The sequence below is a fragment of the Thermothelomyces thermophilus genome, chromosome 1, assembly GCF_000226095.1.
Source record: "Thermothelomyces thermophilus ATCC 42464 chromosome 1, complete sequence".
Taxonomy (NCBI): Eukaryota; Fungi; Ascomycota; class Sordariomycetes; order Sordariales; family Chaetomiaceae; genus Thermothelomyces; species Thermothelomyces thermophilus.
This window is the reverse complement of record NC_016472.1, coordinates 10,115,348-10,142,562: the sequence shown is the minus strand read 5'-3', so window position 1 is coordinate 10,142,562 and position 27,215 is coordinate 10,115,348. Positions and strand designations below refer to the sequence as shown.

General features: G+C 47.9%; 5 protein-coding genes across 5 annotated transcripts; 4 read left to right on the top strand and 1 right to left on the bottom strand.

The window, feature by feature from the left end:
- Positions 1-11,008: 11,008 nt before the first annotated feature.
- On the top strand, positions 11,009-12,590 carry MYCTH_2314329 (uncharacterized protein). Its single transcript, XM_003660828.1, has 2 exons — positions 11,009-12,184; positions 12,241-12,590. Exons 1-2 carry the CDS (start codon positions 11,718-11,720, stop codon positions 12,452-12,454), a joined length of 681 nt encoding a protein of 226 aa, XP_003660876.1. The 5' UTR covers positions 11,009-11,717; the 3' UTR covers positions 12,455-12,590.
- Positions 12,591-13,279: 689 nt separating this feature from the next.
- On the top strand, positions 13,280-14,844 carry MYCTH_109530 (uncharacterized protein). Its single transcript, XM_003660827.1, has 3 exons — positions 13,280-13,404; positions 13,474-13,940; positions 14,005-14,844. The coding sequence occupies exons 1-3, from the start codon at positions 13,351-13,353 to the stop codon at positions 14,564-14,566; spliced, it is 1,083 nt and encodes a 360-aa protein (XP_003660875.1). The 5' UTR covers positions 13,280-13,350; the 3' UTR covers positions 14,567-14,844.
- Positions 14,845-15,459: 615 nt separating this feature from the next.
- MYCTH_2299664 (uncharacterized protein) lies at positions 15,460-17,248 on the top strand. The gene is made up of 3 exons (XM_003660826.1): positions 15,460-16,521; positions 16,605-17,040; positions 17,107-17,248. The coding sequence occupies exons 1-3, from the start codon at positions 15,621-15,623 to the stop codon at positions 17,117-17,119; spliced, it is 1,350 nt and encodes a 449-aa protein (XP_003660874.1). The 5' UTR covers positions 15,460-15,620; the 3' UTR covers positions 17,120-17,248.
- A 687-nt stretch (positions 17,249-17,935) lies between these two features.
- Positions 17,936-19,815, top strand: MYCTH_109533 (uncharacterized protein). The gene is made up of 5 exons (XM_003660825.1): positions 17,936-18,077; positions 18,385-19,009; positions 19,072-19,300; positions 19,430-19,463; positions 19,553-19,815. Exons 1-5 carry the CDS (start codon positions 18,022-18,024, stop codon positions 19,632-19,634), a joined length of 1,026 nt encoding a protein of 341 aa, XP_003660873.1. The 5' UTR covers positions 17,936-18,021; the 3' UTR covers positions 19,635-19,815.
- Positions 19,816-19,998: 183 nt separating this feature from the next.
- On the bottom strand, positions 19,999-23,303 carry MYCTH_2299657 (uncharacterized protein). Its single transcript, XM_003660824.1, has 4 exons — positions 22,223-23,303; positions 22,067-22,123; positions 21,207-21,627; positions 19,999-21,122 (listed from the first exon to the last, which is right to left on the bottom strand). Exons 1-4 carry the CDS (start codon positions 23,108-23,110, stop codon positions 20,212-20,214), a joined length of 2,277 nt encoding a protein of 758 aa, XP_003660872.1. The 5' UTR covers positions 23,111-23,303; the 3' UTR covers positions 19,999-20,211.
- Positions 23,304-27,215: the final 3,912 nt, after the last annotated feature.

Sequence of the window (27,215 nt, the reverse complement as noted above, 5' to 3'; positions counted from 1 at the left end):
CTTTATAATAGCTGTTACCTTCTAAATAACTATAGCCTCTAGTACCTTTCCTATTATTAGTAAGAGTGCTATAGGCCTATAGCTATCTAGGGTAAAGTAGGCCTATAAGGGTTTACTAGGCTTATAGAGGACTACTATCTTAGCCCTTTTAAACTAGGCTAGGAAATAGCTAAGCTATAGGCTCTCTAAGGCTAGTTTAGCTAGTATCTAGTAAAGTAATTACCTATAGGCCTTCAGTAGGCCTATAGGGAAGAGGTCCTCCCCTAGGGCCTTCTATAAGGCTGCCCTAGCTAATACTACCCTAACTTTACCTATTATAACCTCCTAGCTTATTTCAAACTTTGGCTCCTAATAATTATTTAGATCTAGGTTATTAATATCTAATAGGTCTACTTCTAGGTTTAGAAAGAACTTATTAGCTAGGGCCTTAGCCTTCTATTAGTAGGTTATAAGCCTTCCTTCGAAGGCTAGGAGCTTTAGAGGGTCGACCGGTAAGTAGCTTTATAGCCTTACCTACTGCTCTAGCCTCTATAGTAGGTCCAGCCGGTTAGTTACCTCCTATAATATAGCTCTCTAGCTCTTGGTCTTTATAGCTATAATAGTCTTAGCCTAGTCCTATAGGGCCTGCTAAAGTACCTCCTATATATAAGGGTTTAGGGTGCCCTTATAGGCCCTCTTTGCCTCCTTAGCCCTCTTCTAGGCCTCTCGAACCTCCTTTGTCTACTATTAAGCTCGTTTACTACCTATATTAGCCTTTTTTACTAGAGCCAAGACCGTAGCTATTTCCTTAAGGGTTTCTATAAGCCTATCGAAGGCCTATAGAAGCTCTTCTAGGCCCTAGAAGATAGGCCCAGCTAGGGCTAATACCTACCTACTAAGCCAAAGTAGGAGGTAGGCTGCCTTAGCCTATATAACCTCCTTATCTAGGCTCTTCTAGTCCTACCCTTTACTAGCCGGTATAGGCCTGTTAGTCCCCTAAAGGGAGATATTTAAGGCCTATAGGTAGTAGTCGGATTTCCTATATTTTGTAATATCCCTATAGGTTACTTCTAGCCTAGCTAAGGCCTAAAATAGATCTATTATAGAAGGCTAGCTACGTTAGTCCCCTTAAGGGGCCCTAGTAACCTAGTTATATAGTGTATATAGGTTGAGGTCCTATTAGTCTATAAGGCTAAGAAGGTCCCTAGCCTCTAGGTTAAGCCTATTAAATAGGTCCTAGACTAGGTAGTAGAGATTAAAGTTACCTATAAGAACTAGGGGGTAGGTTAGCTAAGGTAAGACTAGTAGATCCTATAAAAGGGCCTATTTACCTTTATTATTATAGATTAACTAGAGTTTAAACCCCCTCTCCCCTAGGGCTAGAAAGGTTACCTTATATTAGTTCTTTTCTACTAAATAGTCTTACTAGCTAACTAGGAACCGTTTAACTATTAGAATAGCTACCTTACCTTTAGGCTTATAAACTAGGTAGTATTTCAAAGCCTAAGGGTAGTATATTAACCTTATAAATTAGTTAATCTATAGCTCCTAGATAGCTAGTAGGTTATATTTAGCCTTATTTAGTAAGACCTTAAAGGCCTATTTATTACCTTAGGTATTCCACTAAAGGATCTTAATTTATATTTAAGATAGCTAGAGCAAAGGCTAAGGGTATAATAATAGGCTTTATAGCTATTACCCCCTTGGCTAGTTATGAAAAGAAAGAGGTTCTAGGCTATAGAAAGGAGATATAGGTCTATTAAGCGTTAAATAAGACGCTCCTAGCCACCTATTAGGCTAGGGTAGGCCTCCTATAGGGGTATTTAGCCCTAGTTTAATAGTAATCGTCATTTTCTAGCTAGCTATTAAACTTAAAGGCTACCTTTTAGTATAGTTACTCTAGTAGTTAGAAGGTCTAGGGTCTATACTAGTAGGCCTCTCTAGCCCTCTCCTAGGCTTTGACTTTCCTCGGGCAGCCCCTATACCAGGCTATATAGGGGCCCCTATAGGCCGTATACTTATATAGGAGTTAGTTAGAATAAGTAGGGCATTAGGCCTCCCTAGTCTTCCCTCTCTCCCTATAGGCCTTTGTATCATAACGGCTATAATAGGCCGGCTACTAGTAGTACCATTAGGTATAGCTAAAGCTCTAATACCTATAGTACTACCTCGGCTCTAGAGTATCCTAGTAGGGCTTATAGTCCAATACCTAGGCATTCTAGACTATACCTTTATTATAGGCTTTCTAGGCCTCTTTAAGGTCCTATAAGCCTAGGAGTACTATAGCCTACTTCCTTTATAAGCTCTTTAGTAGCTAGAACTTGACTGTCTCGATTAACTAAAGGCCTATAACCCCCTTAAAATCCTACTCGCTAACCCCCTATAGTTTCTCCCTCTGAATTCCTTTAGCTAGGACTATATAGGCCCTACTAACCTCCCTAGCCTCCTTTCAAAAGGCTATAGCCACCTATCGCTTGTTAGCTAAATACTAATCCTTAGTAGCCTTATCCTTAAAGACTACTACTATATCCCTGCTTAGGAGCTTCCTAGCTACGACGGCTCCCTAGTAGCTAGAAGCCCCATTAACTGCTTAGACTATTTTAGCCAGGGTTCGGGCTTTAAGATCTTCCTATAGGCTTATATTCTATATTATAACCTCTTATAAGGCCTATAACGGCACTGCCTTAGCTAATGGCAGGCCCCCTTAGGGGCCTATTGCCCTCTATTATAGCCCTATAGCTACCTATGCCTAGGTAGGGTAGGGGGTAGCCTTAACGGCTTCTTTAAGCCCCTTTTTGACTTCCTTAGCTATAAGTTCCTATAGGTTCGGAACTAGGCCTATAATAGTAGTCATAAGGCCCTATAAGAGCCTATTAGTAAGGTCCTATACCCTACCCTGTTTAGGGCTTAGTATAAGGTCGACTAGTTATATAACAAGACCCTTTAACTCCTTAATATCTAGGGTAAGGTAAGCCTATAGTAGGCCCCCCTCTAATTGGTTCGAAGCTATAGGCCTCCCTACTTAGTGGCTTAGCGGTAGGCTTTAAATCGACGTTATATTTAAGGGCGCTAGGTAGTCTATATAGTGAAAATTTTAATAGGCATATAAGGCACGGTTGGATTGCGGTTAGGTCTGGTTCCTACGTCTGCGATGCCTGTTATACACCCGTAACGGCTTACGTACGGTTAAAAGCGGTACCGTTAGATAGCGTTTTTCGAGAGCTTTCTAGTGATAGTAGTTTCGTATATTTTGGTAGGGTATTCGCAAAGATGCAAGAGAAGTGTTCTTAGCAATTTCTAGTCGGCTAGGTATAGGGTAGGTTAGTTAGGATAGGTGTAAGGTAGGTCGGCTAGGTATAGAGTAGGTCGGCTAGGTAGGGTGTAGGATAGGTCGGTTAGAAGGATAGGGTATAGGGTAGGTTGGCTAGGTATAAGGTAGGTTAGTATAGGGTAGGTCGGTTAGGAAGATAAGGTGTAGGGTAGGTCGGCTAGGTATAGGGTAGGTAGGATAAGTAGGGTATAAGGTAGGTTAGTTATAGTTATTAATTGTAAGCTAGTATATAGGTAAATATTTAGGCTAGTTATACTAGGTAAAGGATCTTATAATCTATAGGATAATTTATACCTCCTAATTTATATATTCTATACCTCTATCTATCCATAGGTAATAGGCTATCAATAGTAGCTATTTAATTCTAATAGTCTTATAGAGAGTAGTCTAAAACTAGCTAAGCTAGTCCGAACTATAATTAGTAATAATTCATATTAGAAATCTATAAAACCGCTACTATATATCCTAGAACCAGAGTATATATATCTTAGCCCTTATTAAGAATATAGCTTTAAGTTAGATATACTTTAATAGCTAGTTAGTAATTACTATAAAGTACTAGGGTAAATTCTTATCTTATATAGAGAAATTAACTATAAAATCAATAGAAATCTGTTTCTAGAAGTAGTTAATAATAGGTAAGGGCTAGAGGAGTCTTTATTATAGTTAATATAAAACCTTAGCCCTTTAATATATATAATAGTTTCTTATAAATCTCTTTATATCTAAGGATATAAAGTCTTAATAGTAGTCCTATTAGAGCATTTTAAATAACCTATTCCTCCCTAGGTAGCCTAATATAAGAGAGTTATAGATATATTAAAGAATAATAGTTATAAGCGGCTCTTATATGGAAAGCTAGAGTCTACCTTAGAACTAAAGGGTACCTTATATATTAAGGGAGTAATCTATAATCTAGGTCTATACTACGTTTACCTCCTTTAGAAATTTCTAGGCCTTGTCTTAGATAGCCTAGAGCTAATATATATAATGTTTATCCTTAATAACTCCCTTATCTTATAAGGCTATAAGCTATCTATCTACGAAAATAATACTCCCCTTTAGTAGATAGGATACTTTAGGTAATGTCAAGGTACCTATTATATCCATTTAGATAGTAGGGAGGAGTTATACTATATACTATATATCCTTAGGGTAATCTTATTTATAGTAAGATAAGGTATCTAGATAAGAAGCTTATAATCCTAGTTAATAATAAAGTTTAAAGTTAAAGAGGGAAAGTATTTCGGCTTATTAAGCTTATTATTTACTAATTAAATAAGGCTAAGAGAAGTATTTAAGGTTTTTATAGTTAGTTAGGATCTAAAAGGAGGTAATAATATCATAAAGCTTAGATAATTATACCTTTAGATATTAGATAATTATAAGTAGTTCTTTATTATGAATTATATATTTCTATTTAACTAGGGATAGTTTTATAGAATAATAGGCTATAAGATATAAGACCTTATCTTCTCCTTATTAGGATAAGTACCTTCCTAATATTATCTTAGAGCAATCTACCTTAAGTATTATCTCTTATTTAAGATCCTATTATGCTAAGATAGGTTTTAATATAAAAGCTATCTTAAGAGCTTTAAAGGCCTCTTATTCCTTAGTCCTTTATTAAAATAGGGTATTCTTATGAGTTAATTATATTAGGGGTATATTTAACTTAGAGAAGTTAGGAATAAAGTCTTAATAGAAGTTTATAAACCCTAGGAAACTCTATATTCTCTAAACCTTCTATAATATCTCTTACTTATAGATAGTAGCTAGCTTTTTAGGGTCTAGGTAAATCTAGGCCCCTATCTCTATAATATAGTCAAGGTATTTAACTTCTTTTATGGTAAATATATACTTCTTAAGATCCAGTATAAGTCTTACTTTCTATAGCCTTTAGAGTATATCCCTTACTTATCTTATATAATCTTTCTTATTATCTAAAGTATAGATTAAGATATTATTAAGATATACTATTATAAAGTCTTTGAATATTAGGCCTGGAGTATCATTAATATATTATTAAAAGGTTATAAGTATATTTATAAGTCTAAAGGGATAGATAAGCCACTTAAAGAGGTTAAACTAGGTCTAAAATACTATTTAATACTTATAGCCTTTTATAATCTAGATATAGTAGAAGGCTACCTAGATATTAAGCTTTATAAACTAGTTAACTCTAGCTAAAGAGTAAAGTATCTCCTTAATAAGTAGAAGGGGGTACTAATCTTACTTTATAATTTTATTTAGGGCCTGATAGTTAATATAGAACCTCTATTCTCTATCTACTTTCTTTACTAAGAAAATGAAGGCAGTAGCTAGAGAGGAGCTAGCTTAGATCTATCCCTTATCTAGTAAGTTAATAACTTACTTTTAGACTTCTAATAAATAGTCTTATAATATATTATAAAGAGGCCTTTAAGGAAGTTTAGGAATCTTTCTATCTAGGCCTTGTTTCAATTTAATATAGTAATCGGCTATACTATAATATAAGGGAAGTCTATTAGCTTTCTCCTTATTAAAGAGGATAATAAAGTTATAAAGTTTATCTAGTAAGTTAACCTCTAACTCTATATTAGGCTTAGATTAGGTACTCTATTTCTTATACTATCCTTGTTAAATTAGTATCTTAATTCTAGGATAGTTATTATTTCTTAGATACTGATAACTAGGAAGGTATTAGAAGTCTTCTTTTTCTATACCTTCTATACTATATCTATAAAGACTATACCTATAATTTAGGAGATTCTTATCTATCTTAGCTATAAAGAGATCTTATAGATAAGTAGTCTTAGTTATATTCTAATCCTAAGAATACCTATATATATATCTAATATAACTTCCTAGTATTCTATCTATAGGAGGCCTAATATAACGTTATATATAAGTCCTAGGACTATATAGAATATAGCCTAGCTCTCCTAGCTATCAATATCTATTATAATATAGGCTATCTAAGTGATCTTCTAGTCTAGTTATAACCTAGTTATAGTTCTAAAGGTATATATAGTAGGTAAACTAATTTACTTAATTCTAAGCTTCTAATATATTCTCTTATTAATAGCGCTATAGCTAGAACATTTACTATCCATTTAAGCGTTTATAAAGCTAATAGAGTTAAGGAAGATTAGAATAAGGAATCGAGGTCTATCTATTCTTTTACTAATCTTTATAAACTTGTCCTCTAGGTAATTATAATCTTTTAGCCCCTTTATAAGACTTTACTTAGGGGCTACTCTTTTCCCTATTCCCTATCTTCTTTATTAGATAGGTTATTATCTCCCTTCTATTCCTTAGCCTCTAAGGTATTAATATTAGTTCTTAACTAGTTCTACTATACTAGCCTTAAAGTAAAGGTAAAGTTATACTTATTATTATTATTATTATTATTATTATTATTATTATTAGTCCTATACTATTATACTAATAGGCATGCTATAGCCTCTCTAATTATATATACAAAGGAAACTATACCTAATAGGCCAGATAAAAACCTCTATCTCGCCTTTAACGCCTAATCTAGAATACTAATATACTATAAAGAAAAGGAGAAGTAGCTAGAATGGCCCTATAGAAGCCTTACCTCCCGGTCTAGCCTCCTTATAAGGCAGTATTCCAGGAGCCTCCCTAGGTCTATTAGCTACTATAGAATCCTCCTTACTAAGCGATAGTTATAGGCCCCTATACCCTGTAAAACGAGGTCTAGGTCCCTTTACGACCATATCTCCTAGGGTTCCTACGTTCGGCTTCTTAATAGGTTTAGGCACTATACGACTAGGTGCTTAATAGTCTCCCTTCCCTAGCTATAGGTATAGTAAGGGGTACTAACCCCTAGGACTTAAACCCTAAATGGGAAATTATGAAGGCTAATAGCCCCTATATAGGCCTATACTAATAGAGAGCTCTAGGCCTTTATTAGGCCCTAGTACCTTTATAGGCTTTCCCTTATAAAAACTAGGTATAGGGGGTCCTTATCTAATATATACTATATCTTCTTACTAGCTTAGTCGGCCTTCTAATAATTGCTCTAGCTAGCTACTATAGCTAGTTTTATAGCCTATAGCCTCCTCTATAGGGCTTATAGGGGGGGTAGACCCCTTCTATAGCCCTCTTAAACCTATTACTAGACTATTGACCTTACTACCTCTAAGGCTATAGGCTTTAGCTCTTAGCCCCTTACCTTAGCCCTTCTCTTCTAGAACCTTTAGCTTAGCCTATTATAGGCCTATTAGATAAGAGCCCTTATAAGGACCTAGGAGGCCCTTAGGCCTACTCTAGTCTATAAGAGTAGCTAGTCGAGTTTGGCTTTAAAGTCGGCTAGCCTCTTATTAAGATAGAGGTCAAGGGGCGGTACCTAGGCTTCTATTTCAAGGCACTAGATAGGGGTAGCCTTATAGGCCCTAGTAACTACTTAAAGGGCCTTATATTAGGCCTTTAATAGCTTCCTAGTAGGGCCTTCTAGCTTACCTTCTAGCTTGGTAGGTTTATAGAAGTTCGAGGCCCTATAGGCTAGAGCATTATAGATATACTTAGTATAGACCTTATAGACCTATAGGAGGCTAGGGCCCTAGGTCTTTATAGTAAGCCTAGTTAGGGTAAACTCCTAGGTTTCTAGCTTCTTGGCTACCTTTATATAATAGGGGCCCTACTATAGCCTCTAGTCTAGCTAGACCCCTAGGAATCTAGCCGACTTTGTCGGGGCTATAGTGGTAGTACCCCCTCTAGGCTATAGGAGCTCTAGCGATTACGACCACTATTTCTGGCCCCTGTTAAAGTGGATAAGTTCGCACTTTTCTAGAGTAAAAGCTATACCCCGGGTCTTTGCTTACTATAGGTAGGCCTTCTAAGCCCTTTATAGCTGACCGTTATAGGCCTCCTTAGCCCTCCTAAAGGCTAGAAGGTTGGTATCGTTAGCCAAGCCTATTAAACTGACTATAGGGCTAGCCTAGCGAATGGCCTGGTAAAGAGAGGCTATATAAAGGATAAATAGTATAGGGGAGAAGGATGACCCCTAGGGGACCCTGGCCCTTACTGCTATATCCTCTATTTCCTAGCTAGTAAAGTTATACTTAGTAATAAAGTAACCCTTCTACCTATATTAGATATATACTTTAACTATCTATTAGGCTATATATACTTCCTAACTAATCTATTTTATCTATAAGGTATTACCTTTATATTTTCCTACCTTATCCTTATTAGGTCCCTTCTTTTATAGGTTAATATAGGACAAGTTAGTTCTAATTGTTAATATATCTTCTTTTATATCCTTTTCTGTCTATAGTTTCGATACTATCTACTACCTTTATATCTACTAATATTCATTACTAAGCTAAAGAGCCTTGATATCTAAAGTAATCTTATAGTATTTCTTAATAGCTATTATATAATTATCTTAGGGAATTCTTTATCTAATTACTATATATTTAAGTTTTAGAGAGAGGTATTATTATAATTTAATTAGGTATATCTTATTACTCTAAAGGAGGCCTCTTACCTCTAATAGCTTAGCCTTAAATCAAATAATAAAGGTAGTAAATGGTTTATTATCTCTCTATTATAAGAACTCTAGCTCTAATAAGGTTACTATCTTCTTATAAGGGTTAGAGAAGATACTCCTAAGATATTAGAAGAACTAAGTCAGGTTATACCTAACTTTTAGGCCTATAGATTTATAGTAGGCCGTAACTTAGGTCTATACCTAGTATATAAAGGTTCCCTAGATAAAGACCTATTAGTTATAATTAGAGCTAATAAAATCTTTATCGGCTATAAGAATATATTCCATTATACTCTTCTATATTATAAAGAGTTCCTTTTTACTATTAAAAGGTTATCTGGTTAAGAGACGCTTTCGTTATAGCTACTAAGCTTTAAGGGGTACCCTAGCTAACTTAGAGGTTAGAATAGGTTAGGTTTAGGATACCTAAAAGGTATTAATTATAGTATTCTACTATTCTACTACTACTTAAAGGGAGTAGATAAGCTCCTATAATTTTAGTAACCTTAAAGGCCTATATACTCTTAAGTCTACTATAACTATATTATTAATAACTCCCTTAAACAGTTATTTAGTATAAAAGGTAATTAAAATATAATATACTAGCCTTATAGCATCCATAGATAAGCGTATAATATTTTATTTAACTACCTTAAGGAGGAAAAAGAGGAAGAATATAAGAGTTATATAGAGTAGTGCCTTTTTATTAATATATATATATATAACCTAGGTAGGGCCTAGTTAGGCTCTAGGTCGGGCCCTAACTAGGCCTTGGCCGTATATCTATCGGACAAGTTACGAACGAGTAATGAACGCTCTATAGGCCTATAGGGTGTGTAAGTAGGGTAGGGTAGGTCCGTTCCGTGCCTAGGTAAAGCCTAGGTATTGTCTAGCCTAGGTATAGCCTAGGCCTATAACAAAGATAGAGGTTCTTATCTAGCTATTAGGTATAGTTTCCTTTATATATAACCAGAGAGGCTCTAGTATACTTATTAATATAGTAATATAGGATCAATAATAATAATAATAATAATATATTATAGGAAATTCTTTCAGTAAGTAATGATATATAATATTAAATCTATATATTAATGCTAGCTATTAGGTAGGTACTATAGTAGCATTTACTGTTAACTTGCTTATATACCCCCTAGATATAATTAAGATTCGATATTAGACTTAATAAAATGCTACTCCAAGGGATCATATATTGCTAGCAGGGCGTGTACTATATATAGCACTTAGAGATCTCTCCTAAGGAATAGGAAGTGTGATCATCGTGACTCTTCCGGCCGGTGAGCTACGGCCCACGCAAGCCCTTGAGAACATACCGACTAAGTGCCATTGCGGAACCAAAAGCTGCCAATTTCTTTGCGAGTTATGAATCTGCCAAGGTCCTTTTCGGATGTTCGTTGCCGACCGCAACACCGGCCCCAGTCATCCACGCGATGGCCTCGGCTGGCGCCTAGATGGCTTCGTGCTGCATTCCCACTCCCGCCGAAGTTATTGAGCATTTTGTGGTACGACGATCAGGTTCTTCTGATCCCGGCTTGTCTTCCTCGCTTCGAGCTCTGCGCATGCTACGGAAAAGCGAGGACGGACTGGCCTGAAGACCATGGAGGGGATACCCCAGTTTAGTCGCAAGAAACCTGCCGTACACGGCGCTACAGTTCCCGGTGTTTGAATACCTTCGAATTGAGCTGTGGAAACAACGGCCAGGGAACAGCTCACGCACTGACACCGAGCCAACAGCAAGTGAGGAGACGGGCGTAGTCACGTATAGAAACTTCAGGCGTCACCTCGTTGAGACGGGACTGGTAACCGGAACAGCGGCCGCTGCTTCCGGTTCCCTTGCAGCATTTATAACGACACCCGCAGACGCCGTAAAAACGATGGTGATGCTTAGGTCCGGAGAGGCGCAGCGTGATGGAGAATACAAAGGCAATATACTGGTCGTTGTGCGAAGCCTTCTTCGTGAGAGTGGGTCCCAGGGATCGTTTCGCGGCGGTGTGCTCCGTGGTACATGGGCAGCGCTCGGCAGCGGACTTTATCTTGGTTCATACGAGGTCTTTTAAGGTCTAGTTAAAGCACAAGTCATCTTAAGACGGGAGTCGGTGTCTTGGTTCAACTGCATAATAACACCGATTAGCAAACAGGTGGCCAAATATCGCACAAATCCCATGTTGCCATCCGATACGAAAATGCTTCTATTGAATGTGGTGTTTATAGACACCTGCTAATATTGCAGCCTGTTTGTCCAAAGGCAGAAGCCGAGAAGAGTCGGATGCATGGCCAAAAAATTGTTAAAACACAGAATTATGACCGGAAACGCCTTCTCCACCAGGTGAAGTGCTCCGTAAAATGTAGAGTAGGCATTCCATGCGACGGTGCCAAGGGGCAATCGGCACCAAATTCCTCACTTATCTTATTACCATCTTTTCCGACTGACTAGGGACCTGGGGCTCCAAACGAGGGCGATGCTCTGCGTTTAGCAGTCATGACAGACCGAGTTACGACCGGGATGTTGGCGATGGCACCACCCTTGTAACCGATGGCGCGATCCGCGTGTTTCAGCAACGACGGCCGGGAGATCTGCTCTTCACCTTGTCGGGCGGGTCCAAAGCAAAACCGGAGCGCAGGATTGAGATTCGTGATTTGTGGCCGGCATGTCACCAGCGGATATTCGCTCCCGTGCTTCCAAGGCCAGCCTTTAAGAGTACGCTCTGCCGCCTGTCCTCCGCTGCCTCCAGGTTGCCCTTAGCCTGTCGTTTCTGAACGGTCGTCACGAAGAACAACAGGGCAAGCGATCTACCTGTCCCAAGGTATTGCTTGCCACCGCACTCCCTACTCTTCCAGCCCTCTGTACTCGCGGAAGCACTTGTGGTCACCACCACTCCAACCATCATGACGGTTACACAGGGTCCAATCCTCGTGGCTGAAGCGCAATCTCAATCCTTCCGGCATATAGACGCAAAGGGTGCGGCAGCGGTTTCCGACATCGCCGTCCCGGCCGTCGTGGAAACTCCTGGCCAAACTAGATACCTGGTTGTTTCGCCGTACCACGAGCAGGAGCACCTTCTAGATCTCGAGAGCCTTGATACCGAGAACCAGCTTCTCGCCCTTGCCTTGACTGAGCTGCGGTGCCTGCGGCAGGACTATGCCACTGCGCCATATGTCGACACCTTTAACTGGGGAGAAATTATTGAGAAACTCCGAACACTGGCTCGGAGACGCAATCACGCGTGGAGGAAAACATCCTTTTTTGTTGTCGCCTTTCGCTCTCGCATACCACCAACGACGGTGTATGCTGAGCTAGGTGCGCTGGATAAGGCGGCTCATGCCGAAGCGACTGCAAGCGGTGGTTTTCTGAAGTAGGTGCAAAAGGACACAGCGCTTGCCAGAGACAACCCGCTCACACTTGTGGCAGGTACTGGTTTGGAAGTCCTGATGCCAGGGGCCGCAACTTGGCGACCTGCATCTGGAGATCGCAGGAGGATGCAACGAAAGGAGGTGCTGGTCCCGCTCATCGCAAGGCGGCTAGTGCTGCGCGGTCCTTGTACTCCTTCTGGAAGATAGACCGCATGAAGTTGACCATCGAAGACGGCATCGAGGACTGGGCCATCACAGAATGGGACGAGTGAGGAGACTGAAGGGCGGGGAAGTAGAAAAGGAGACACAGCTGGCGTTCAGGAAGTGCGCGTGCTTGCTTGATTCTTCGGTAGCGATAGCGTCATTCATAGAGGGTATAGAGGCAAATAAAGGCGGCGTTCTTTGCTGAGATGTAAGGCCGTGGGGGTGTAGCGGTGTCCTCCTCCCAACTCTCCGAGACACTCAACTGACAAAGGACTTGATTAAAGCTGGCGAAAGTGAAGGGGACTAAGTGAAAATCGAGAGACACGCAAGAGCGCACTGGGGCTGTCGTCAATTTAAGGAATGGAAGGCGTGCTCTGGAAGCCTCGACGTGGGGGGAGCGTGGGATGTCGCTATTTCGGTGTCGAATCATCAGCCTGTGCTCAGATTCCATGACAAGCCAATTTGGCAACCAAGTTCCGAATCAAGTTTTGTGCTTCGCTAGAAAAAGAGCAACTTCGGGAAACAAAGTTGTGTTTCGGTCAGCTATGGAGAGTGAATATCAATTTGCATTACAGGTTGTCTTTTGAAAGTCGTCAAAAGTGGTGTCTCACACAGAGGCTAACAGCGAGCTGCAACTGAACTGGAGGCACGGAGGAAGCCGTTGGGCTCGTTGTTGTCCTCCGTACTCCGTACCCATCTACAAATTCCAGCGCGGAGTACCCACCCGTGCCTCCTGTCTACCAAGTGGCCCACCCCCGTGCTGCACGCCCTAGCCACAACAACCCGCTTCTGCCCCGGTTTTAGCTGTCAAGCCACACTTCTCTGGGTGCCCACAAACGAACGAGATTTCTGAAACCCTCAAAAGTTGCAGAGCAGCCTCGGACGACTGAGGAAGAGCATCGCCAGAAAGCGCGCCTCGACCAACCTTTCTTTCTTACATCTTGCGCAATCGGCGCTAAACGCCATGGCTGACGCGCAGAAGGACGTGCCGATCAAGTCGGCGCAGGTCGAGTCGCTTGTACGTACCCAGGCGAATCGAGTCGGGTGCCCCGCCAAATGCCTGGTAGCATCACTGACATGTTCCCAGGTGGTGATGAAGATAGTAAAGCACTGTTCCTCGAGCTTCCCGACAATCGCCACGGGGTCTCTTGTGGGCATGGACAATAACGGCGTCCTCGAGATCACGAACGCCTTTCCATTCCCAAACATCGATGTCTTGGGGGCCGACGGCCATCAGTCCGATGCAACAAGCCTGGCCGCGGCAGCAGCCCGTGCGAAGGCCAACATTGCTTACCAGAACGAAATGATAAGGCATCTCAAGGAGGTCAACGTTGATGCCAACAATGTTGGCTGGTACACGAGTGCGACGATGGGCAACTTCATCAACCTCACCTTCATCGAGAATCAGTACCATTATCAACGTGAAAACGATAAAACGGTGGCGCTCGTCCACGACGTGAGCAGGAGCTCCCAAGGTACCCTCAGTTTGCGCGCCTTTAAGCTATCACCAGAGTTCATGGTGGCTTATAAGGAGGGGAAGTTCACGACAGAGAGGTCAGACCCTTCGCGAATACCCCCAGTGTCTTCCTGATCTAGCGCTGATTCGAGCCGTGAGCAGCCTCCAAAAGTCGAAGTTGACATTTAGGGATATCCTTGTCGAGGTTCCGGTCGTTGTGCACAACACGCACCTTCTCACCTCGTTCCTCCACCAAATTCCCGCGCCACCCGAGTCGGCTGAAATTCCACTCCCGGCCTCCCTCGACGACATCCGGCGCGACCCCGTCAAGCTACCCTCGCACCCATCGTTCGATACCTTGGATCTCTCAATTGATCCATTCCTCGAGAAAACCTGCGACCTACTGCTCGACAGCATCGAAGCTCATTACTCGGACTTGAACAACCACCAGTACTACCAGCGCCAGCTCGCCCGTGAGCAGTTCAAGATCACACAATGGCAAGCAAAGCGGAAGGCAGATAATGCTGCGCGCTTGGCGGCCAAGCAGGAGCCCCTGCCCGAAGACGAGTGGCAGAGACTCTTCAAGCTGCCACAGGAGCCCAGTCGGCTTGAGGGCATGCTCAACGCTAGGCAAGTTGAGCAATATAGCAAGCAGGTGGACGGTTTCACTGCGGCCATCACCACCAAGATGTTTGCTGTGAGAGGCAACCTGTTGCCTGAGTGACGAGAGTCCTGGGATGAATCTGGCGAGGATACGACGAATGAGGTGAGATGGTTGGGGATATTCCGAGTGCATTAGGTCTGGCGTTCCGGGTTGTCGGCTTGTTTGTTAGCTTGCACTGGTAGTTTCCGGGACGGCCATGATGCCAACACTATTTGTTGGGACCGTATGCGTTGTTTGCTCTGCCATGAGCCATATCGGGTGGTGTAGTGGCGGGTGGTGTAGTTGGCGATATTGAACCATCGTAGAGATCATGAAACCTGGGCTGTTGGCTCACTGAAGGCTTCGCGTCCCGTAAACGGTGCGCTTTGTTGGTCAGTTCTATTGGCCCGTTTTCCTTCTTCACCCTCCCCGTTGCACAATGCTTACGCAGCATGTATGCACTTCCGTACACTAGCGGCCATTTCAAGTTACGCGCCGACTCCGGGCAAGGCAGGGAGTCGGAGTTCTTCGAAAAAGGGCAGTGTCTGGCCCAAGAAACCCGAGCAAGGGTGCTTTTTCCGACTCTCACTGAACAGCCCGATTGGAGCCTGTGGTGAGATTGGTGGGGTCAATGGCCAGAAGAGGGTTAGCCAAGGCGCCTTCATCTCACCGACAGGTCCTTTCCTTGGCCAGTTTCTTGCTCGTCTCGTTGCTGTACTTCGCTGTGGTCTCGCCCTTGCGGATCTCCTTCGCAACGATCAAAAAAGAGGCCGAAGCCTAATACAGCTGCAGGCGTCACTTCCGGCCCGTAATTCAGCTTCTGCTTATTCGGGATCAGAATGTTTTTCCGGTTACAATCTCCTGCGCCTGGCGCCTCCGCCCCTGCATTCCGAGTTGCCGTTCCCGCTTCGGCAACGGACTAAATTCGGACCCATTTTTGCAGCCCCTCCTCACCCCGCCGTGCCCAACCAACTCTGCCCCTCTTTTAAAGTCCGTCGGCCAAAAGCAGCCCACATCGATAATTTCCTCTCCTACCCCCTCTCCCCCTCGACCTCAAGCCGAATCTTCTCCTCCCAACCCACTTCTACCCATAGCACCAGGCAGGTCCTTTCAGCCGTCGTCCTTAGCTACAACAATGTCTGCTCCCGCCCACAAGTTCAAGGTTGCCGACCTTTCTCTCGCTGCCTTCGGGCGCAAGGAGATTGAGCTGGCCGAGAATGAAATGCCTGGTCTCATGTCCATCCGCAAGAAGTATGCCGCCGACCAGCCGCTCAAAGGTGCTCGCATCGCGGGCTGTCTGCACATGACCATTCAGACCGCCGTCCTCATTGAGACCCTCGTCGCCCTTGGTGCCGAGGTCACATGGTCTTCGTGCAACATTTTTAGCACCCAGGACCACGCCGCGGCTGCCATCGCCGCGGCTGGCATCCCCGTCTTCGCCTGGAAGGGCGAGACCGAGGAGGAGTACAATTGGTGCTTGGAGCAGCAGCTTGTCGCCTTCAAGGACGGCAAGAAGCTCAACCTAATCCTGGACGACGGCGGCGACCTGACCCACCTGGTGCACACTAAGTACCCCGAGATGCTCAAGGACTGCTACGGCCTGTCCGAGGAGACCACCACGGGTGTCCACCACCTCTACCGCATGCTCAAGAAGGGCGAGCTACTAGTTCCTGCCATCAATGTCAACGACTCTGTCACCAAGTCCAAGTTTGACAACCTCTATGGCTGCCGCGAGTCGCTCATTGACGGCATCAAGCGTGCTACTGACGTTATGATTGCCGGAAAGATCGCCGTCGTTGCCGGTTTCGGTGACGTCGGCAAGGGCTGTGCCGTCTCTCTCCGCGACATGGGCGCCCGTGTGCTCATCACCGAGATTGACCCCATCAATGCCCTCCAAGCCGCCATGGCTGGCTACGAGGTAACCACGATGGAGAAAGCCAGCAAGATCGGTCAAATCTTTGTCACGACCACTGGCTGCCGCGACATCTTGGTTGGTAGGCATTTTGAGGCTATGCCCAACGACGCCATTGTCTGCAGTATGTTCCCTGTCCGCGGTCTCGAGCCCGAGGCTCCGCTTCTCTACCATTTACCGCACCACGCATACTGACCTGGTAATCAGACATTGGCCACTTCGACGTGGAGATCGACGTCGCATGGCTCAAGGCCAACGCCCAGTCTGTGCAGAACATCAAGCCCCAGGTGGACCGCTACCTGTTGAAGAACGGCCGCCACATCATCCTGCTGGCCGAGGGCCGCCTTGTCAACCTGGGCTGTGCCACTGGCCACAGCTCCTTCGTCATGTCGTGCAGCTTCACCAACCAGGTACTTGCTCAAATCTTGCTCTACAAGAACAACGACGAGGAGTTTGCCAAGAAGTACGTCGAGTTCGGCAAGATCGGCAAGCTGGAGAAGAAGGTTTATGTCCTGCCCAAGATCCTGGACGAGGAGGTTGCCCGCCTCCACCTGGCTCACGTCAACGTTGAGCTTACCACCCTGACTGACGTCCAGGCTGAATACCTCGGCCTGGATGTCGAGGGTCCCTACAAGAGTGACCAGTACGTTTCTCCCCTCCCTGGTCCGTGTCGCCTCTCCTTGTGATGCCTGCTGACATGCACCCGCAGCTACCGCTACTAATTGTGTACACATGGCTGTGCCGAGCACGCCGCGGGAAACGGAGTTCTTTTCCTTTATTACGATAGATATTCAACAACTTGGATCCCGGACACGTCATGTGGGCATGTTTTGGGGCTGGTTTCGGAGCATTGTTTTTTCAACACTCATGACTTGCATGGCACATCGGGTTTAGGTTGGGTAAAAACGGCAAAGAAGGCGAGGGTCTGGTACACATTTTCAACAAAAGTACGGCGTTGGCTTTGGCTCATGATATCCCACCTACACCCACGGGGGGCGGCGTTTGTAACAGAGAGCTTGTCTTACTGGTGCGCCGGGGCGCTGATCTAGATAGGGCGAGCAGGACACGAAGCTTGCCGGCCCCGTCAACCGGGGCCCAAATGAAGTTGGGGGTTGAGCAGCAAATCGTTCTCCCACTCTGTGACACATGTTGGGGGCTGGATTGCTGCAGTATGCGGCATCGTAGAGCTGTCTGTCCCAGGGGTCGATGCGAAGGCGCGGCAGCTCCGGACCACGCTTTCCGGAACCGCTCGTCGCTCGTCGTAGTTGCTCTGTCTGTCTGGTCAACTAACAAAGCCAGATCCCCGATGCCGGCCGCAGGAGCCGGTCAGCGGCTGGGGAAGCAATAGCCAATCGCGCGATCGGCCGGGGATCGCAACGTGGAGGAGCAGCCCTAGTGCGTACCAAGTGGTGGTGATACGCGGCCGATGCGGGGCCTGTTCAATGTCAATCTCAAAATCCGCTTTCCACGAGTACAGGATCTGACCTAACCATTTCGAATCACAACGCCTTGTTTATCAACCTCGACATCCAGGCTGTTCCAACCCGACGGATCATTACATCCTCTCTTGTCCGGCATTACAGAAAAAGCTACCTCGCCGGAAACATCCGACATATCAATAATCATGTCTCTTATCGAAGGAGAGCGACCGCGAGTACTGTTGCTGGGTGCTATTGAGCAGTAAGTACAATATTGCATTTTCGCCTCTGCATCATAGATTCGACCTTCACGAGGCTGGCACCACAGAGAGAGGAAAGGGCACATCTATCGGCGCACAGGGGCGATTTATAACGAGATCTCCGGACAAGGGATGCAGAGCTTTTTATTTCCCCCAAGAGAGAGAAAGAGAGAGAGAGACTCGAGAGAGAGAAGGGAAAAGAAAGAAAACTGCCTCTTCAATGCTCGTATCATCAAAGCGGCTTCTCCTCGTCGTGGGTAGTCGTCGTCACTTCTTCGATGGCGGAAGCAGCTAACCGCCGAGAAACAGTGCTCATTCGGCATGGGCCTCTATCGAGCAGATTGCTGATGTAGTCACGCCCAAATCAACCAACCGAGCCGCCTTTCTTGAGGAGGCATCCTCTGGGGCATTCGATGGCTGCATTGCGGCTTACCGCACGTTTGAAAGCTTCGACGTGACAGGGAGGGTCGACAGCGAGCTTCTCGGCGCGCTCCCTCGCTCGCTCCGCTTCATCTGCCACAACGGCGCGGGCTATGATCAGGTGGACGTCCAGGCTTGCACGGCACACGGCATTCGCGTCTCCAATACGCCCACGTCGGTAGACGACGCGACGGCAGATATCGGAATCTTCCTCCTCCTGGGCGCGCTCCGGAACCTGGCTGTCGGTATGGCGGCACTCCGTGCTGGAGAGTGGCGAGGCTCCCCCGCGCCCGCTCTGGGGAACGATCCTCAAGGCAAGGTGCTCGGAATCCTTGGTATGGGCGGCATTGGCCGTAACATGGCCAAGAAGGCGTTGGCGTTCGGTATGAAGATTCGATACCACAACCGCACAAGGCTAGAACCTAGCGTGGAGAAGGAGCTGGAAGCGGAGTACGTTGATTTCGACGAGTTGCTGGCAGGAAGCGATGTTCTGAGCCTGAACCTGCCACTGAATGTAAGGAGATCCTATGTCCCTTTCGCCATGCCTTCCGCCATGCCACTGCTGATTCTCGATAGAAAGATACCCGACATATCATCTCTCGAGCAGAGTTCGCCAAGATGAAGAAGGGCATCGTGATTGTTAATACGGCCAGGGGAGCCATCATGGATGAGGCAGCGCTTGTTGAGGCGCTCGACTCGGGACACGTCAGGTCGGCGGGCCTAGATGTCTACGAGCAGGAGCCCTACGTTCATCCGGGCCTACTCTCGAACCCCCGTGTCCTTTTGGTTCCGCACATGGGCACCTGTAAGCAATGACCATTGCTGTTTGCGGCTGTCTCGGGAAAGCTCTGTGTTTCCGAGACTGTCTCTCCGGTCGCAAACTCTTCCCCTCGCACACCGACCCGGAACGATGTGTCTGACGTTGTGTTGACAGGGACAATCGAAACCGAAACCAAAATGGAGGAGTGGTGAGTGTACAGAGTAACGAATTACGTCTCTTCCCTCGGAGGGTTGAGACTGCTGCTGGATTAGACATCTGACATGCGCATATTTCTAGGGCCATCAGTAATCTTCGCATGGCCATCGAACAGGGGAAGCTGCGAAGCATCGTCCCAGAGCAGAGGGGCCTGTGGGACTGAGAAGGGGCCGCAAAGAGACTCCGGCTCACCCGCATGTGGAGACACTCGGAAACCAAAATACCATAGCTGGTGGCATAGGCCGCTCGTTGTCATCTATCACGCTGCTCATTGCTACTGGGCGAGTCGCCACCTGGACGGCCCTGTTTCCTAGTACCTGTCAAAGAACCGGACTTGTCTCGACAGAGTGTGCAACATCGTCGGATTCCCTTTTGGTCCACGGCCGGGTTCGGGCATGGACAACTCCTGTTCCCTCGGGAACGCCACTACCGCAGATGATATCCTGATACAGCCCTTCTATGTGATGATGTACAAGCGGCTCATAGAAAGCCATCCAAGAGACGAACAATAAACAACGTCGAATATAAGAACTCGACGAGATGCGGATTCCTTCCGCCCTCCCCCCCCTCCTCCCCCTCTCTTCCCTCTCTTCCCTCTCTTCCCTCTCCTGTTCTCCACCTCCTCCCTCTCACCTGCTCGAAATTAAATGGCCTTCTCCTCACCCAACCAGTCACAAACAGGTCGACAAACTCGACAATGACTTAACCAGTTCGGCGGGTTTCACTGCAACTAACCACCTTCAATTCACGCCTCCGCTTCTATTCACGTTGGCGCCCGGTCGGACAAAGGCGCGATAGGCAAGCTCAGCGAAACGGCGCACTACGTTGGTAGTGCCTCCTGCCGTGCTGGACTCGTCTCGGATGAATCTAGTTGCAACAGCGAGTTTGCTGCGGGGGTCCGACTCTTCCAGATGCGAGGGCACATTCTGCTCAATGCTGAAGGCGTCCCAATGAGCCGTGTATTCTCTCATTACCGCGATGCTGTACAGAACATCGCGGTTCTCCCGACCATCTAACAGATCTCTCATCGCACCCAGACACTGCTCCCTAATGGACGTATCCGCAGGCGAGCCAGACGAGTGAGCCTGGAGAAGGTACTTGGCCAGCTGATACCAGAATTCCAATTCATTCCGGCGCAACGGGTGAAGGTTGCCACCTGGCGGCGGGGGCGAGAGAGGATTTGCTGTCAGTGTTTCGCCAATCAGGAGAGTTTCGAACACCTGTAAGCGGCCGCGAGCCTCCCAAGGATCATCTTCAGCAGGGACTGAGTCAGAGTATTGTGGGCGCTGGGTGAGCGTAGTTGCAAGAGGAAGGCGGGCAAGGGACCAGACGACAGAGGATTCAAGCAGTTCAGAAGGCACCATGTCCGCACGCTCGGTAGTCTTGACCTTGGATATTGTCTGGATAAACGAAGCGAAGAGAGAAACAAGGGCGGAGTTGTTGTGGATTATGGCTGCGGAATTGGTTGTTGTCGCCCGGTTCTTCGTGAAATCGTACCAACGCGTCTCGAAGAATTGAATGAGCCCTGGGGAGTAAATCTCGGAGTAGAGTTTCGTGATTTCGGAGAGCATTTCGGGAGACGGCGGGGCAGTTGAGGGCTGGGGTGGCACGCCACCAAGAGCAATAAGCTCATCGACCTTCATCCTCTTTGCTGGAGAAACTGTATGAGCGGACATGATCTTCCCCGATTGAGGCTGAGAGAATGCTGACAGGTTGGTAGAAGAGGGGGGGCCACCTGGCAAATCGGTCGAGCCACTAATACCGTGGCTTGCACCTGCAGCTACGTTGCCCTGTTGGTATCGAGGGACCCGTGTGCCCGCGGTGTCAGCGGAGTCCCCCTCTTGGAGCGCCGGGTCAATGGCGGTCGAGTAGTCGTAGCTTGGCTCCGTCTTGATGTTCTGCGGAGCCGTGGACACGGCGGGGTCAGGAACAACGCTGGACGGAAGCGGGGGCGGATACGACGTTTGATAGGGATGCGGGGCGGACGATGGCACAGCTGGTGTTTGTGCCGCAGTCGAAGGGGCGGCGGGGGGTTGAGAGCTCGGAGCGGGCTGTATGGCTGTTGGGCCGTGCTGTTGCTTAAAAATAGGATCGTATCCGAGGCATTCACGCTTCGACTTTTTGCAATTGTTGCAGGTTGGATGGGCTTCGTCGCACTAGGAAATGGAGTCAATATTAACGTTAGGCGAGAGAAACGAAAAAGTTGGCTGGGGTGTGTCGAATAGGCGGGTCTTCGAAAAGGGTAAGAGGGATTAACCGGATTTCTCAGTTCCATTCGGCGAAAACGAAGAAAAGGAAAGACGAAACAAAAAGGAAAAAAGAAAAAGGAGAGAAAGAAAGCAGAGAAGAAAGCAGAGAAGAAAGCAGAGAAGAAGAGAAAACAAGTAGAAAAAGAAGCAGAAGTGAACCGGAGGTTAGGCAATATGGCGCCAAATCAAACAGGTGTACTTCGCAGGATATCCGTCCTCGACCTAGCCGTCCAGCCAACAAGACTTGCGACGGCACCGTAGCCTGAAGACCCAGGCAGGGGATGGTTTAAACTAAACAAAGGCGACGCTAGGAGTACATAATGAGAAACGAGTGAGAGGGACGTACCTTTATCCTTCGCTTCCGGCAGGTTAAACACCCAGTCTTTGTCCGCCGCTTGATCTCCTATTCGCCACACCACAAACGCCCTTGGTTAGCAACTCGAAGAGTCTCAACTTTGAATGTCTACTCGGAAAAGGAAAACTGATGCTGCTGCGCTGGTACCTTTTTGTGTCTCCCTCCACTTAAAGCAATGCGCGGATCGTGGGCCATTCCAGGGGGGATGGCGAAACGCATTGCACTTGGGTCCGGGAGGCCGTACAGGTGTGGGTGTACACCATAGTAGCCCATGTGCGCAGGGGCAGGTGCGGGCATTGTCGGGGCTGCCATGTGCGGCCCCAAAGGAATTCCATGCTGCGCTTGTGCCTGCGGTTGTCTGTGGTCGAGTGTTCGCATGCTCGGGAGAGTGGTCGGACTTGGTCGGTAGGGGTCGGACGGGATTGACTGTGTTGAGTACATGTACTGCGAGACGGGAGACATGCCGGCTTGCGGATAAGGGGGCGCGCTCGCGTATGTCACCGGTTGTCGAGCGGGCCCGGGCCCCGGTTGCGTGTTGGACATGTCAGAGGGAGATGGCGCTGGGCCTGGCGCGCCGCCCTTGTGTTGTGTATCGCCCCGGGTGCCGATAACAGCTGGCGCGGTATCCGAATGATGTACAACCGACGAGAGATTGTTCGAGTTGGCGTCGACAACCGGCGAGACCCCTTCCACCCCGGCCCTCTCGCCGCCGGTGCCAGGACTGCCTGTGCCCCGAACGCTGGAATGGCCGGCGCTGCTGCTTGTGGCCGGCGCGTCGCCGGATTGCGGCGCTCCGTGTGGCTGTGCGCCCGATAGGGTAAGTGGTGGATAGTTCTGGTGCTGGAGCTGGAATTGAGGCTGCCGTGACTGCTGCTGGTCGTGCTCTCTCAAGTGCTGGTGCTGGTGCTGGTGCTGGCTGTGAGGAGACGACTGCTCAACAAGCGCGTCGAGGTTTGGCTGCACACGCGGCTGAACAGGAGCCGAGTCCAAAGACGACTGCAGTCGTAACGGGGCAGCTTCGGGGGGTTGAGCCATGGTTGGGAATTTAATTAGAATTTTTTATGGAGCCACGATTCCATGGCCTAAAAAGGACGACAAGGGCAAAGACGCGACCCGGGGCCGGCTTTCCTGTGACCTGCCTGTTGTTGGTGTGGCTGCTCTGCTCCCTCGAATTCATCAACAATGTGCAGCAGCGCGCACAACCTCGATGCAAAGATCAGGCATGTAGGTACAGTACCTATCCCATACTCTGGCTACCTAACGTACACTACGTGGGGTACCTTTTACTTTTCGATTGGCGAGGTGCAGGGCGCGGTGTCCCTTCCCGGTAGGTACCTTCCTCGCAGGCTCGCAACCCCGTCAGCCAAGTCCACCACCCCTTGCTCTGATTAGCACCCGCCAATCTTCTTCGTCGGGCTTTTTTTGAACCCCCCCCGTTCGAGGCAGACATGCACGATCGATCCTGGCCAGAACAGTCCTTACTATGTGCTTTCTCTGTGAGAGATACAGTGACCTGCCAAGTATGCTGTATGCCGTCCACCCTTTAATTTGGTGGCTTCTAGACGCAAACTATCATGCAAAACGCACCTTTATGGGCACTGGACGGACCGTTCTTCTCGCCCAATAGTCTCGCCCAATAGTCTTGCCCGCGACCGGGCGGGCTGCCATGGGTGTCCGGGACCAACAGCCCGAGTTGCCCGCCCCTCCCCACCCCCCTGACCAGGTCCAACGGACGTCGAAAATGAAGCGGGCCTAAATATTTCGGGGGGAGGGGAGGAGGGGTGTACGAAGTACGGAATACCGCGCAGAGAGAATGAACTTGCTCGGCCTGACATTCGCTCGTACTCTTGTCGGTCGCGTCACGGCCCCCAGTCGTGTGGACAAACCCCCCCCGGCTCTCGATGCGGTTGAGCCAAACTGTACTTCGTACCTAGCCCACAAACGTGACAGACGAGAGATTTGGCTGAATGGGAACCGATGCTGTGGCCCAGAAGAGGTCGGCTATCTGCTCTGCTGCACCCTCGTTGGAGCCGACGGGCACAAGCGAACGAGAGGGAAAGTGGAAGCAGCCCGGGTGGGTCGCTCAACGGATCGTTGGAGGCACCAGCCGAGAGCAAGGTGGATCAACGGAAGAGGCTAAAGTGGCCCGTGCATTAGCCAACCCCTGCCCACGCAGAATCTCAAACGCACCAAGCACGACGTGCACAATAATCCGTACTTGGAAACAGAGGCAGAGTCTATTGGACCCAGCAGCAGGAAATAAGCAAGACCAGCTCTCAAGCAGAGCACCGAATTGGCGCCCAACCGCGCGGTATGGTGTAAAGTTGAGTTATCTTTCCCTTACCCTACGGAGTACTACACGACATGTATGGACAATACCTTGGGGCTTGTTGACTCGAAGTAACATAGTTAGGGGCACAAACTAAGTGGTGGTTTAATTCTGATACCTGCATATTTCCATCCGGTGCCGAGTTATATCGGAAACGAGCCATCATCTCTGACGCTCTTCTTCATGCTCTTGTGATGTCTGGGAGAGCCATGCTGGTGACGGCGAAAGAAACGTTCGGAGTTCTTCGCCATTTGGTCGTCCCTGCCTGTCCATATATATATCCCTCGGTACAAGACGATCGACTGCTTCCACGTACCACTCTCGGGATCCTTGGGCTTGGTCCCACACGTAGTGTACCACTTGGCTTGACATTGGACTTGTCATTTTCTGCTGGCAGTTCACGGGCCTTGACAAGGGATGGAAAGTGACCGGAAGCCACTGACTGCGTCCTTTACTCGAAGCGACTAATTACCAACCTATATTGCCTCGCGGCGGTGCCCGTTACAAAAGCAAGTCGGGGTGCTTTCGCCGCCACCTGCAGGGATTTGTATGTATGGCCGAACTGACGCCTTATTCTCACAGGGCTTCGCGTCTGCGGAGTACTGGAAGTATCATTTGGCCTTGGATCAAGACTTTCGTCTTCGAAGCGTGGGGAGGAAGATATGGCCTCTGCAGAGGCACTGCAGACGCCTGTTTCTTCAACCCATCCTCAACCTAGCCCTGCTAGCCCTACATGACGCCTCGAATAAAAAACACCTCCATGGGAACGAGAATCTATATCGTCGTGCTGTCTCGCTTCTTTGGAAGGCTTCATGGGATGCTATCCTACAGCAAACGTATACAGGTTAGAGAGTGAGACCATCTCGGGGAGCGTCCCGGCTTGGGTCATCTGTCAAGTTACCGCTCGGGACGAAATCTCTAAAGCACCACGGGCAACCCCTTGGTCGGTGTGAGCGGCTGGCTGAACAGTTGTCGAAATCACCGCTGTCACCTTTTTTTTTTTTTTTTTTTTTTTTTTGGTGTTCGCACTTTTTTTTCCTCCTTGGACTCGAGAAACAGATGCTCCTCGGGAGCTCCTCGGGAGCCTGCCCGTCCGGGTCGGGTGCCTATACCACGCTGTTCCCTCCAATTGACCTTTACTGCTACCTGCAGAGACGATAGTTTGGTTCACGGGCGCAGGGAATAAGGGGGGAGTGTCTCCAAGTACCGGCAACTATGCCGGCCGTCGATGCGCCGTTTAGGACAATCCTGCTATGATCGTCACGGGCTAACAGCGTACGAATGTGCGCCCCCAGCTATTGCCTAACCCGCTCTTTGACCTCGGCCTCTCCTGCGTACGGCACATCTCTCCTGGAAACGCAGATGGACAGGCCTTGACAAACAAACTCCCATTCTTGTGCAGTGTACAGATTATAGACGCATAGGCCGCACCGGCGACCGCCATCCATCCTCATCGTTTCAACTGCCACGCTGTTCCCGGGCGGACGGGAAGAGCTTGAGCATTGGCAGCGCGGATAGGAGCTGATCCCGCTCTCTCAACCAAGGACAGGGCTGTCGGACAATTTGCTGGGTTTTGGCTGATATCCATGTGGCAGTTTAGGCTTTAATCGCCCGGGCATTGGGTTACTGGCTTCCGGTGGACCCTCCTTCCTCCCTTGCCCCTGAGCGTTGGGTGGTGACGGCCGCTAAGGCGCGCTTCGACATCCGATTTCAGTCTTGTGCATAGGCGACGGGACTCGATGTTTAGAGCACCAAGGGATTCCTTGCGCTTCTGAACCAACAATGGGAGTCTCCCTAGCCTTCTGGAACATCCTACGGTTGCACAGCAGTGCCCGGATGGAGCCGTTGTATGCCAGAAGCAGTTCGGAGGACGAACCGTCAGCTTCTGGAAAGCAGATGTTGTTCATTCTCCGTGTCGGGGCAGCCCTTTAACGCTACCGGGGTGGGGCAGCCTCAGTCGACTCGGCTCCGCGGCCCGACTTCTCTGCACCTTCATGTCGATGCATGCATCTGAGAGCATCTTTCGCCGCAATGTGCCCGACACGGGTTCTTCTGTACGCACACAGTACGAGACATTGGACCGGCCCCGGATTACGGGATCGTCAGTGGGCTCGCTCACACTTGCACTCAAACGCTGGTCCTCGCGCTCTCAATCATGGCCACTATGGGAAAGACTTGGGTGAGGGCCTATGCGCGCTGAAAACTCCTCTCCCGATTGCTCAATTGCTGGAGCCCGTGTTACCGCCTGGGATAACATCTGCGTCTGAGGACGCCTCGGCCTGCTACGTGTGTTAGGTCTACGCTCAGAAGGGCACCTAGGTATATTGGCGCTCGTTCTGAGCATCTGTCCCTTGTATCATCCGGGGTCGTTTGTCTGCCGAGGATCGATTTAGCTAGCAGCCGGCGGAGATTAAGAGACTCGAATGCGTAATGTTGCGCCCGAGTTTGACGACACAATCTTTCAATCCCTGAAAGACGAGCCAACGCTTCCCTAAGACACCAGGACCTGGGGACGTCACTTGTTTAAAGAATCGTATAACGCTACATCTAACGTATAGTCTTACTTTGATCCTGAGGGTGCCGAGACCATCCTGAAAGGCCTAGGGCAGTCCTTGACATAGCTTTTTTAGTGGTCATATAGCCTCGAGAGAAAGGAGGAAAAGAAAGGGAAGAGAGGAGGAAAACCATGGAGAACAACGGAGTTCAACGCGAGCCAAGAGCCCGTTTTAGCATCCCCCTAGACAATCGCGTGATGCTGTTCTGTCCGAAGGTATATCTAGCGGGCCTTAGAAGAAACACACAACGGAAATG

What these genes read in the sequence shown, in the direction of transcription:
- MYCTH_109533 (XM_003660825.1), top strand. Translation starts at nt 18,022, where the DNA reads ATGTCTCTTATCGAAGGAGAGCGACCGCGAGTACTGTTGCTGGGTGCT. An exon ending in GCCTGAACCTGCCACTGAAT is followed by an intron (nt 19,010 to 19,071) that starts GTAAGGAGATCC and finishes GATTCTCGATAG; the next exon opens with AAAGATACCCGACATATCAT. An exon ending in GGTTCCGCACATGGGCACCT is followed by an intron (nt 19,301 to 19,429) that starts GTAAGCAATGAC and finishes TTGTGTTGACAG; the next exon opens with GGACAATCGAAACCGAAACC.
- MYCTH_2299657 (XM_003660824.1), bottom strand. Translation starts at nt 23,110, where the DNA reads ATGGCTCAACCCCCCGAAGCTGCCCCGTTACGACTGCAGTCGTCTTTG. An exon ending in GTGGAGGGAGACACAAAAAG is followed by an intron (nt 22,124 to 22,222) that starts GTACCAGCGCAG and finishes TGTGGCGAATAG; the next exon opens with GAGATCAAGCGGCGGACAAA. An exon ending in TGGCTCGACCGATTTGCCAG is followed by an intron (nt 21,123 to 21,206) that starts GTGGCCCCCCCT and finishes CAGTTTCTCCAG; the next exon opens with CAAAGAGGATGAAGGTCGAT.
- MYCTH_109530 (XM_003660827.1), top strand. Translation starts at nt 13,351, where the DNA reads ATGGCTGACGCGCAGAAGGACGTGCCGATCAAGTCGGCGCAGGTCGAG. An exon ending in CGGCGCAGGTCGAGTCGCTT is followed by an intron (nt 13,405 to 13,473) that starts GTACGTACCCAG and finishes ACATGTTCCCAG; the next exon opens with GTGGTGATGAAGATAGTAAA. An exon ending in GGGAAGTTCACGACAGAGAG is followed by an intron (nt 13,941 to 14,004) that starts GTCAGACCCTTC and finishes AGCCGTGAGCAG; the next exon opens with CCTCCAAAAGTCGAAGTTGA.
- MYCTH_2314329 (XM_003660828.1), top strand. Translation starts at nt 11,718, where the DNA reads ATGACGGTTACACAGGGTCCAATCCTCGTGGCTGAAGCGCAATCTCAA. An exon ending in GCAAGCGGTGGTTTTCTGAA is followed by an intron (nt 12,185 to 12,240) that starts GTAGGTGCAAAA and finishes CACTTGTGGCAG; the next exon opens with GTACTGGTTTGGAAGTCCTG.
- MYCTH_2299664 (XM_003660826.1), top strand. Translation starts at nt 15,621, where the DNA reads ATGTCTGCTCCCGCCCACAAGTTCAAGGTTGCCGACCTTTCTCTCGCT. An exon ending in CAACGACGCCATTGTCTGCA is followed by an intron (nt 16,522 to 16,604) that starts GTATGTTCCCTG and finishes CCTGGTAATCAG; the next exon opens with ACATTGGCCACTTCGACGTG.